The following is a 12,417-nucleotide window of genomic DNA, read 5'->3' as shown; positions in this document are numbered from 1 at the left end:
GAGTTCAAGTAACAGACACATCTCAACATCAACTGTTCAGAGGGGACTGCGTGAATCAGGCCTTCATGGTCAAATTTCTGCAAAGAAACCACTACTAAAGACACCAATAAGAAGAGGCTTACTTGGGCCAAGAAACATGAGCAATGGACATTAGACCGGTGGAAATCTGTCCTTTGGTCTGATGAGTCCAAATTTGAGATTTTTGGTTCCAACCGCTGCGTCTTCGTGAGACTCAAGAGTAGGTGAACGGATGATCTCCGCATGTGTTGTTCCCAACGGGGAGGAAGTGTGATGGTGTGGGGGTGCTTTGCTGGTGACACTGTCAGTGATTTATTTAGAATTCAAGGCACACTTAACCAGCATGGCTACCACAGCATTCTGCAGCAATACGCCATCCCATCTGGTTTGCACTGGGACTATCATTTGTTTTTCAACAGGACAATGACCCAACACACCTCCAGACTGTGTTAGGGCTATTTGACCAAGAAGGAGAGTGATGCATCAGATTTTTTATTTTTTTGTATTTAACTAGGCAAGTAAGTTAAAAATAAATTATTATTACAATGACAGCCTACTCCGGCCGAACCCAGATGACCTGGCCACCAATCACCCAACCTCAACCCAATTGAGATGTTTGGGATGAGTTGGACCGCAGGGTGAAGGAAAAGCAGCAAACAAGTGCTCAGCATGTGGGAACTCCTTCAAGACTGTTGGAAAAGCATTCCAGGTGAAGCTGGATGAGAGAATGCCAAGAGTGTGCAAATCTGTCATCAAGGCAAAGGGTGGCTACTTTGAATAATCTAAAATATATTTTGATTTGTTGAACAATCTTTTTGTTACTACTATGATTCCATATGTGTTATTTCATAGTTGATGTCTTCACTATTATTATACAATGTAGAAAAGAGTAAAAATAAAGAAAAACCCTTGAATGAGTAGGCGTGTCCAAACCTTTGACTGGTACTGTACGTACACAGAAAATCAAGTTGTGGGAAAAAAAGTGATGACGGCACATAACTCATGAGTGTAAAATAAATGATTTAATATACAATAGAAAACATGTGCAAAATATTCATGATCGGTATGCTTTGAGTCTAATAAGCTGGTGAAAGCCTGGCTTAAAGGGAAGAAGGAACACTGGCTACCCCAAGCCTCTTTCACCAAAACCATCTGGAGCACGAGACTGCAGGCAATACTGTCTGCTCCATCTTACATACAAGGAACATAGTCATCCGTGCCATTTTAGTGCTTAAAAAAAATTGTTTGTTACAATATGATACATTTCATAACCTTTAAGGTTTTTTAATTCGAACACTTACATAGTTTACACAACATAATATATATATATATATATATATATATATATATATATATCACACACACGTATGTATGTATGAATGTATGCATGTATACACACACACACACACATACATATTACAATGACATCCTGTATGTTTGTATGAATGTATGTATGCATGCATGTATACACACACATATATATACACACACACACACACACACACACATATATATACATATATATAGTATTACCTTAAATTTACAGAAAGGCAGACAAAAAAAAAGAAAAAGGATAATGATCCACTTTAAAATGACAACTGGTCACTTGATGGGACACAAACACAGGATGTCAATCAACCAACCACGTCATTGTCTGGTGTCAGGGGGTCAAAGGTGAGCAATGGTGGAGTTCAGTATGTCTGGCTTGCTCTTGGTGTTAGTGGCCTTGGAGAGGTCTCGCTGTGGACAAAGGTACAGAGATAAGCATAGATATTCCCTTCCCACCCAACATCAACAGGCTAGTGTTCAGTTGGCACCAAACAGAGTATAATGGGGAGGTATGATCTAAATTAGAAAATGCTAATGCTTCATGCAAAATATTTTGCTACAGCATATCCTAATGAACATGACCATGGTGCAGTGGAAACAAATTGAGTAGCGACAAATAGCGATGGACACTACCTCAGTTTTCATTTCATAGTAAATAAACACAAATCTAGAAAATATGCGATTCTGGTAATTGCACATTTCCCAAATACATTTTCATTTAAAAAGGCAGAAACAACCACAGTGACAGCTAGAGAAAGACTGAAGAAAGGATATTAGGAGTGTGGTTGTAAAAAGGTTACATCAGTAAATAGCGACACACAGCCTAGCCTGAGAGCCCTCAAGGACACACTAACAAGAGGGTACACTACTGTTACCTGTGAACATAATCAGGGATGAAGCCTTTGAAGAATGTATCTTAGGTGGTTAATGACATGCATATATTTGGATACAGGAAGAATTATTTGATGTGTATGGTTTTAGTTTAGGCAATTCACACATTCAAACAAACCTTGATTGAACCGATTCGATTACTGTGTTGATTAAGCCTGTCTAAAAACAGAATACATTTATCAATTAGCCACAAGTCTCCACTCAAACCCCCTCTCATGGCTAGACCGTGTGTTGCTGCATAGAAACAGTCAAATGTGGAAAATAAGACACAGAAAAAAACACAAATTACCGCAAACTCGGAATAAGTGCTGGCGACAGAGTTAATGCTGAAGTTACGCTGCGGACTAGCCAGGGTTTTAAACCCACCGCTCTGAAGAGGGACTCCAAGTCCGGTCACCTGGCCCATGTTCTCCTTGTTGCGCTCCTGCAGTCCCGCAAGAGGGGGCTTACTGCGACCCGGGGTCCGTACCGATGGGACCTGGATGGGGGAGAACACAGAGAAAAGATGGATAAGGAGAAAAAGAAGCCTGGAATCCATTTCCCCATCACTTCAAAAATGGTGAAACAGAGTATCAGTTTGTATTCCAAGCTTGGGAACAGAAAACACAACAGATGGTTTGCTTTGAGTAAATGTCAGGGTTTGGCCAAAGATTAGCATGTTAGCCATACCAAATGACTGGTCTAAATTGAGTATACTGAAATAAATATAAACGCAACATATAAACGCAACATGTAAAGTGTAGGTCCCATGTTTCATGAGCTGAAATAAAAGATTGCAAAAATTGTTCATATGCACAAAAAGCTTATTTCTCTTAAAAAACTTGTCACACAACACAATGCCACAGATGTCTCTTGTTGAGGGAGTGTGCAATTGGAACGGTGACTGCAGGAATGTCCACCAGAGCTGTTGCCAGAGAATTTAATGTTAATTTCTCTACCATAAGCTGCCTCCAACGTCGTTTTAGAGAATTTGGCAGTACGTCCAACCGGCCTCACAACCACAGACCATGTGTAACCACGCCAGCCCAGGACCTCCACATCCAGCTTTTTCACTAGGGTCTTGACCGGACTGCAGTTCGGCATCGAAACTGACTTCATTGGACAAATGCTCACCTTCTATGGCCACTGGCACATTGGAGAAGTGTGTTCTTCACAGATGAATCCCGGTTTCAACTGTCCCGGGCAGATGGCAGGCAGTGTGTGTGTGTGTGTGTGTGTGTATGGCGTCGTGTGGGCGAGCGGATTGCTGATGTCAATGTTGTGATCAGAGTGCCCCATGGTGGAGGTGGGGTTATGGTAATGGTAGGCATAAGCTATAGACAACGAACACAATTTCATTTTATCGATGACAATTTGAATGCAGAGATACCATGACGATTGGCGTGCCATTCAGCAAGATAATGTTGCAAGAGTCGGTACACAATTCATGAAAGCTGAAAATATCCCAGTTCTTCCATGGACTGCATACTTAACAGACATGTCACCCATTGAGCATGTTTGGGATGCTCTGGATTCACATGTACAACAGCGTGTTCCAGTTCCCGCCAATATCCAGCAACTTCACACAGCCATTGAAGAGGAGTGGGATAACATTCTACAATCAACAGCCTGATCAACTCTACGCAAAAGAAATGTGTTGCATTGCATGAGGAAAATGGTGGTCACACCTGATACTGACTGTTTTTCTAGGGTGTCTTTGACCAACAGATGCATATCTGTATTGCCAGTCATGTGAAATCCATAGACTACTGCCTAATTTATTTATTTCAATTGACTGATTTCCTTATTTGAACTCTGAAATAGTTGCATTTATATATATTTTTTTTCAGTGTAGTTAGTTGTTGTACAAACATGCTGCATTGACCTTGTTGACTGACAGAGGGGGGCGGGAGGGTGAGTGGCAGACAGTTCCGCCATAGGCTGAGCGCATGGTGCTGTTAGAGTTGGCACTAGAGAGGCTGGAGGTGGTTCCATTGAACTGGAGAGAACACACAGACAGAGTTAGTTAGTGATGCCAAAAGCTCACTTTATTAATGCGCAACTATTTAAAACACAAGCCAGTGATTGTGTTAGCCTGGGTGTCCAGTCTTGTTTCTGCTTTAGTCACCTTTGTCATACAAACGTAGGCAGTCCCGAAACAGACTGGTTACCCAGGCTAAGATTGGGCCACGCAATTGTTCCATGAGTATGAAGGCTAGAAAGAGCAGCAGCAAAGTCACTGGAGTGGTACCTTTCGTGCTTTGCTGGGGGTAGTTGTGCCAAGGAATCTCCTTTTGGTAGGCGTCCGGACAGCTGTCCCATACAGCATATCCACCTCAATCTGCTTGCTCTTTTTCAGTTGCTGTTACAATGAAATATAGATCAAAGTATTGTAACAAAGTAAGCTTTTAGCTACACAGACCTAACCCTAACTTGAGACAAGTGTGTAACAAATGACAAATGATGGTGCTTCTACACCTGCATTGCTTGCTGTTTGGGGTTTTAGGCTGGGTTTCTGTACAGCACTTTGAGATATCAGCTGATGTACGAAGGGCTTTATAAATAAATTTGATTTGATGATAGGTCCGGTTTCCCAGATCCAAATGAAACCTAATCCTGGACTGAAAAACACTTCTTTGGTCATGCTTCTTAGTCCAGGACTAGGTTTGATCTGGGTCCAGGAAAGAGGACCAATACTGTATCTCTCAAGTTAGGATTCTGCCCTCAAATGAGTAGCCATGTCTTTACCCTCTCCAGCTTCTCATTCTCTTTCTCGATGCGGTGCAGCTCCCACTGCTCCTCTACAAACTGCAGGAACTTCTGTCCATTCACCAGGAACTCCCTGGCCTGCTCCTGCTCCCACACATAAATCTGAGCCTTCAGCTTCTTCTCAAGCTGGACAAACAAAACAAAAATATAGGGATATAGCAAAGTGTTTTACAGTATAGTATGTGTTTATATAGCATAGCATTATGTACGGCTGGTAAAATAAAACAGAGCCTTGTCATGTTTCTATGTACAGTAGCTACCCCCCTAACAAGGGAATAATACAGACTCCTGTCTTTTTCAAAAGGATTTACCTTGGGCAGGCTTTTGTGGAGCTCGGCTTTCTGTTTCTCCTCTTTCAGCAGATTCCCTCCTCTGTTGGTGAACCTGGAGGGGTCTGTGGCTTTTTTCTGTGGGGATAAAAAGGTCATGCCAGGGGTTAAACCCCCCTAAGGTTGATGACTGTGCCTCCTTGGAAATCTAAATTAGCATTATACAAAAATCCACACACAAAAAATATTTTTTGTTGTTGGTCAATTTAAGCTAGAGATGTTTTTTTTGTGCATTCGATGTGTCTCAATCCACTGCATCCTAAGTAACACTTCTGCATTTGGGGTGAAAGGTGACAGAGAGGTGTTTGTCAGACCATGAGACATACCGAAAATTGGTCTTTGCACAAAATCGTCCAAACGGTTTTGCCTACAAACTATCATGACCCTCTTTGGAAACATTTTGCTCCACGACCCCCACAAGCATCTTGGGACTCATCTGAAGTTGGTACAGACGATCTGCCAACTTCTGCCTATACCGGTCGAACAGTTTGGGCTACACACTAGTAGCCCTGTATAAAGTACATCGGTTGTGTTGCTCTAGGACACCCACAGGCCTCATCTGAATGTCCCTCGGTACCGGGTGACAATTCTTTTAATGAAAGTAGAGTACCAGTCAAAAGTTGACACACCTACTCATTATTTTTACTCTTTTCTACATTGTAGAATAATAGTGAAGCTATCAAAACTATGAAATAACACATGGAATCATGTAGTAACCAGAAAAGTGGTTACTTTTATATTTGAGATTCTTCAAAGTAGCCACCCTTTGCCTTGATGACAGCTTTGCACACTCTTGGCATTCTCTCAACCAGCTTCATGAGGTAGTCACCTGGAATGCATTTCAATTAACAGGTGTGCCTTGTTAAAAGTTCATGAATTTGAGCCAATCAGTTGTGTTGCGACAAGGTAGGGGTGGTATACACAAGATAGCCCTATTTGGTAAAAGAACAAGTCCATATTATGGCAAGAATAGCTAAAATAAGCAAAGTAAAACAACTCTCCATCATTAAAGACATGAAGGTCAGTCAATGCGGAAAATTTCAATAACTTTTAACGTTTCTTCAAGTGCTGTCGCAACAACCATCAAGCGCTATGATGAAACTGGCTCTAATGAGGACTTCCACAGGAAAGGAAGACCCAGAGTTAAGTTCATTAGAGTTAACTGCACCTCAGATTGCAGCCCAAATAAATGCTTCACAGAGTTCAAGTAACAGACACATCTCAACATCAACTGTTCACAGGCCTTCATGGTCAAATTGCTGCAAAGAAAACACTACTAAAGGACACCAATAAGAAGAAGATACTTTCTTGGGCCAAGAAACACAAGCAATGGACATTAGACCGGTGGAAATCTGTCTTTTGGTCTGATGAGTCCAAATGTAAGATTTTTGGTTCCAACCGCTGCATATTCGTGAGATGCAGAGTAGGTGAACGGATGATCTCCGCATGTGTGGTTCCAACTGTGAAACATGGAGGAGGTGGTGTGATGGTGCTTTGCTGGTGACGTTGTCAGGAATTTATTTAGAATTCAAGGAACACTTAACCATCATGGCTACCACAGCATTCTGCAGCGATATACGCCATCCCATCTGATATACGCTTAGTGGGACTATCATTTGTTTTTCAACAGGACAATGACCCAACACCTCCAGATTGTGAGGGCTATTTGACCAAGGAGAGTGATGGAGTGCTGCATCAGATGACCTGGCCTCCACAATCACCCAACCTCAACCCAATTGAGATGGTTTGGGATGAGTTGGACCGCAGAGTGAAGGAAAAGCAGCCAACATGTGCTCAGCATATCTGGGAGCTCCTTCAAGACTGTTGGAAAAGCATTCCTCGTGAAGCTGGTTGAGAGAATGCCAAGAGTGTGCAAAGCGGTCATCAAGGCAAAGGGTGGCTACTTGGAAGAATCTGAAATATATTTTTGTTTAACAGTATTTTGATTACTACACAATTCCATATGTGTTACTCCATAGGTATACACACACACACACACACGTAAGAAAATATATATAATAATAATAACAACAACAACAACAGTTTCCTGACCTTTCTTATATCTCTTAGACACTTCAGAACAACCTACTTTAGCTTTTTGGGGGTACTAGCTGTTGTTCTATGTAGTGAATTTGTTATTTAATGCGTTTGTATGGGCTAATAGCGGTAAGGCTCTCCAAAAAATAATCAAGTCATTTGTACAAATATTTTTTTATAATTCAAAATTAAAATGTTATGTTATTTAACTTCAAAATTGTTTGGATGAAACAGCCTAGGTAATTCAAAAATAAGCAATAAACATTTTCTTAAAGTAAACTATCCCTTTAAAACCCATTAAAAAAAAAAGATGATGATTGCACTTGTCTTTTCCTACTAAAACCAACTTTGCTGATAACGTCTTTATTGAGAAAAATGTACGAACTACAACTGTGATATGTGGTTGTCTCACCTAGCTATTTTAAGGTGAATGCACTAACTGCAAGTCGCTCTGGATAAGAACGTCTGCTAAATGACTAAAATGTTTCCACGGTGCTTCTCCACTGCTAACCTCTAGTTCCAGGAAGAGTCTCCAGCTCTCCTCCCAGCGTTGAACCCCCTCAAACAGCTCCTTGTGTTCTTCATAGTGCTGCTTCAGCCTCAGGATCTCAGCTTCGTGCAGCCCCAACAGCTGCTCTGTAAAATCATCTGAAGGAGGGAAAAACAAATAATTAAATGTACTATTAAAATCAGTCACATTGATTTTATTTAGCCTTTTCAAAAGGGAAAACTAAATGCATGGGTATGTGATGCACCGGGTATGTGATTAATAAGTTAACAATCATAAAACACATTGTTCACTAGAAAGACTTCTCTGCCAAAGCTTGTGTTTAACCTGTAATCAAAACCCTAAAACCCAACATACTGCTAAAGTAGGGCACAAAGGCCTGTTGCTGATCACTGCTGAAGAAGCATTTCTCCCAGAGCACTGCGATCTCTGAGCGGATGGCTTCAGTAACGTTTCGCATGTTCAGTCGTTTGAGCTCCATCAGTCGCCTGCCCTCTGCCTCCAACTGAGGTGTGAAAAAGAAGAGAGAACAATTTGGTTCTTTGATTCTAACATTTTCTTGATTAACAGACCTTGTTTAGAAACAGCTTTAGAATGCCAGATAGAGTACTGGAGACAATGGTGACTAGCCAGGGTACAAAACCAGAGGGGTATACATACTACAAAGCAGGATCAATTAGATAACCTTTTTTTTTTTTTTTTACACCATAAACAACTATTGACTTTCTGGTTCATTAAGAAAGCTAAACTTAGATATGGGTTTTAAGTTGTTGAGTCAATTAGACCAAGCCCATTTCAAGCTTATCTTTCAAAAATAAATAAAAACAGTTATTTCAGAATATTTAGGCAAGTAAGGGGTCAAAATAAGTGCACTAGAAAGGGATTAGGGTGCCATTTGGGACATAAGCTAAGTGTGTTCACTGACAGCATCCAGGTTCTTCTTCTTGGAGGCGACCATGTGCTCTGAGAAGAGCTCTCTCTCCTCCTGGGGCACCTGCAGTCTGTCCCACAGCTCCTGGATCTTCTCCCTGTGAGCCTCACACACCGCCTGGTTCTCTGCCTTCCTCTCCTCTAGCTAGACAGAACAACAGACACGGGACGGTCAGTAAAGGAGCACTATGGAAATGGGTACGTTCCAGGACGTTTGTATCGTCTTTACATGGGGCGCGACTGCAATAAAGACCTGGAACACGGCCAATGACAGATATTAGCAACAAAATGCAAATTAAGATATTTACATGATCTATAGTGAAGTGATAATGAACTGATACAGTATTGTTGAAATGTAATGCGTGTAGGTCGACTGGTTTTCTACTGTATTGTGGTGGTGAGCAGATCAACTTTGTTCATTCTGCACAGACATTGCAAAGTATCGCTCAAACCATCATCTCAAACATATTGGATTAGTTCCATTCTCACTTGGCCGAGGAGGAGTTTGAGTGAGGCGATGTTGTCTTTGGACAGGCAGAAGGCCTCCTGGTCCTCGCAGATGATGTCCTTCTCGAAGCTGGTCTCTGGCAGCTGGTCCAGGTCATCCATGCACAGGATGATCTGCCTCTTGATGCCCACAAACTCAGCATGGCGCCGCTCCTGGCCACAGACAGAGATATGCCGTTAGGGATCTCCTCAAATGTGTATATTAGTTTACATCAGTGTTTTCCCCCAATATTATTTTCTCTAAGTGAGGCGCAGAATCAATGGCCAACCTTTTTTGACTTTACTACAAACAATTCAACTAATCATGAATCTAGATTAAAGACGGAGAGTAGTTGAATCAGCAAATAAGTGCCGGGCTGAAACAAAATGGCAGAACAAGTAGCAGCTCTCCACGAGCAGGGTTGAAGTATGCACCATCATTCACAACTATGTTCAAATAACATGTTGTTTTCTTTCAAATCCTTTGAGTATTTGATTGAGCCTGCATGATGTATCACTGGGGCGGCAGGGTAGCCTAGTGGTTAGGGTGTTGGACTAGTAACCGGAAGGTTGCAAGTTCAAATCCCCAAGCTGACAAGGTACAAATCTGTCGTTCTGCCCCTGAACAGGCAGTTAACCCACTGTTCCTAGGCCGTCATTGAAAATAAGAATTTGTTCTTAACTGACATTGCCAAGTTAAATAAAGGTAAAAATAAATCTAATAAAAATTCCGTACTGTCTGCTGCCTTACCATATGGGACCCCAATGTAATACACCATTATTATCATAAGTGAAGTCTCACTATTGTGTGGAAACTTGAAATACAGACCATGGCCCTACCATACATGGGGTTTGCTCCTTTGGGACTATTCCATTAGTTCCATTGCGCCAGGTAAACGCAATCAAGTGCAGCTACAAATACTACTGGTATGTGAATCCAGGGTCTGCTTTTATTAAAAATCCCTATCCACCTTCTCTGTGGTCTGGCTGACGATGTGCTGGCGGAAGCCGTCCAGCTGCTCCAGGGAGGGCACGGCGTTAGGGTCGAGGGCGTAGGGGTCCGAACACAGAGTGTCACATAGGTCCTGGTCGCGCTCCGTCAAGGCCTTCAGCTGCTGCATCCTCTGGGTCCGCTCCTTCACCAACATCTCCACCTGGGTCCGGATCTCCTTCTCCTGCTGCAGCATGGTGACGCCCCTCTCCTCCTGGTGAGAGAAAAGGTATTGGGTGAAGTTGCCCCTAGACACTGTATTTCCCCCACTAATGGTTAAGGTGAGTATTGAGGAGGGGAAACTGATCCCAGATCTGTACCCAGGGACATTTACATTGCTTTTTACATTTAGAGTATTCAGGAAGTAAACTGAAAAGAGAATTTCAGTTTAGATCCTGAATTGGCCCCAACCCTGGAAGACTTTTCCAAAGAAATCTTCAAATTCAAAAATTTACTTATCTAAACTGGAATGGCCTCATTCCCTTCTTTTCCATAATAGCCCTTTTTTTCTCCATCCACTCATCTTCAAGAAATGGACAGCAATAAGTCCATAAATCATCATAGTAAGCCGTACATGCTGTATCCTAGAAATATAATTACTAGAAAGGACAAAGCCAATCAGCCCATGGCAATTTGAGTGGAACATTGATTTGAATCCCTATCCACCAGTCATTATATTTCAATGTGTTATGTCATTTGCATTTTAGTAAAACTTTGCAGACCCTGTTAGAAACTGTTAGGATGCTTACCTCAAATGGGGGTAGCTGCAGTTCCAAGCACAGCGTATCCAGTTGTTTGTGACAGGCTTCTATGCTGCTCAACAGTCTGGTCCTAAGAGACTCCTCCTCTGTTATCATCATGTCTAACAAACCCTGATGAGAGATGTGCAGAAATGACTAGTCAGTCCACATATAGGAAGGAATACATACTTGTGAATTAGCTACATATAGAAATCTCACATTTAGCAGACTAAATAGATAGGGCATAAGTGTGATGTAGCCTAGCAACACACCCCTCAAAAGTAGGATAGCTAGCTACTGTTCTAGCTCTTCACCAGACGCCCTGGAGCAGAGCTAGCTAGTTAACTAGCTACAGCAGGTGCACAGACAGGTGTCACGGCTTTGAGAATGTTGTTTCTTGGAGAATAATTATACTCTATGCTTGAGTGTCAATTTGTTCTGACTCACCTTGATGTGATTCTTGACCACATTGGTTCTCTGTAGTCTTTGGTCTTCTGGTATTCCTATCTCTTCCCAGATGTCCTTCAGGCGGCAGAGAGCTTTATTCAGGCAAGCCACAGACTCGGCTGCGAGCACCTCACTGGAATGGGCCGGGGACATAATAAAAATGTTAGATTTTTGGACTGGCATGACTAGTTAAAAAAGTTACTTGACTTTACTGGACAGCATTAACGTTATTGTCAATGTCGTCCTGCTATTGTAATTTATCAGTCTTTGAATTGATAACACACAGCAGTCCATCCTTCATTCAGCTTTGCAGACACACCCAGTCGTTAACTGTTAACGTTACAGTATAGTACAATCAAATAAGTTATATCTGTGGTATTACAGACAGTAACGTGCTCGCAGCCTAGTCTGTGAATGACTGTCTTGCCTAACGTTAATCATTCCTGGCAAATTGACATCTAACGTTTGCTAAAATGTTGATTTAGCTAGAAACTCATAATCTTCAGTAATCTTGCAATTTCTATATAGGTAGCTAGGTATAACGTTAGTCACAAAACACTGCTGCTGTTAAATTAGCTAACAGCTAGCTTAACATTTCAATTCTGCATGCCAAATGCAATACTTTTTACAAATACAATTCACTTGCCTCTTCCTCATCGTGATGTCCCAGTAATTAAGTCAGTTGTGTTGAAACTTGCAGCAAACTTCTCATAAATCCTCAAATCTCTGTCCTTCAGCTTTGCCTGTGTTAATTCTCTCTCAAGTCAAGCCGTTTCTGTCCGATTCAAAAATATGCATCAAATTGCGATCTTGTTTCTCATTGGTTGAGGACGGCCATTATGTCATCGTCTAGACATGGTGGTACTATGTGCGCATGCGCAAGGGCGTGGACTTAAGAAAACGAACAGTTATTAACAGTAAAGTGACAGACATGCTTTCAAATGTCACCGTACAGAGACGTCA

General features: G+C 41.7%; 1 protein-coding gene across 7 annotated transcripts; it reads right to left on the bottom strand.

Annotated features, from left to right (window-relative positions):
- Window positions 1-1,018: 1,018 nt before the first annotated feature.
- On the bottom strand, window positions 1,019-12,393 carry prc1b (protein regulator of cytokinesis 1b). Of its 7 annotated transcripts, none has more exons than XM_031812455.1 (15): window positions 12,101-12,393; window positions 11,455-11,587; window positions 11,017-11,139; window positions 10,248-10,790; window positions 9,280-9,450; window positions 8,786-8,935; window positions 8,218-8,365; window positions 7,864-8,000; window positions 5,298-5,393; window positions 4,966-5,112; window positions 4,469-4,579; window positions 4,103-4,216; window positions 2,528-2,716; window positions 2,357-2,397; window positions 1,019-1,758 (listed from the first exon to the last, which is right to left on the bottom strand). In XM_031812455.1, exons 4-15 carry the CDS (start codon window positions 10,461-10,463, stop codon window positions 1,710-1,712), a joined length of 1,569 nt encoding a protein of 522 aa, XP_031668315.1. In that variant the 5' UTR covers window positions 10,464-10,790; window positions 11,017-11,139; window positions 11,455-11,587; window positions 12,101-12,393; the 3' UTR covers window positions 1,019-1,709. The 7 variants fall into 7 exon arrangements, with proteins under 7 accessions (XP_031668315.1, XP_031668310.1, XP_031668316.1 ...); XM_031812450.1 differs by having other exon boundaries at window positions 10,248-10,481; XM_031812456.1 differs by lacking the exon at window positions 2,357-2,397.
- Between the last annotated feature and the right edge of the window lie 24 nt (window positions 12,394-12,417).

This window comes from Oncorhynchus kisutch, unplaced genomic scaffold (genome assembly GCF_002021735.2).
Source record: "Oncorhynchus kisutch isolate 150728-3 unplaced genomic scaffold, Okis_V2 Okis03b-Okis08b_hom, whole genome shotgun sequence".
Classification (NCBI taxonomy): domain Eukaryota; kingdom Metazoa; phylum Chordata; class Actinopteri; order Salmoniformes; family Salmonidae; genus Oncorhynchus; species Oncorhynchus kisutch.
Note: the sequence above shows the minus strand (reverse complement) of the source record. Positions and strands in the feature narration are given on the sequence as shown.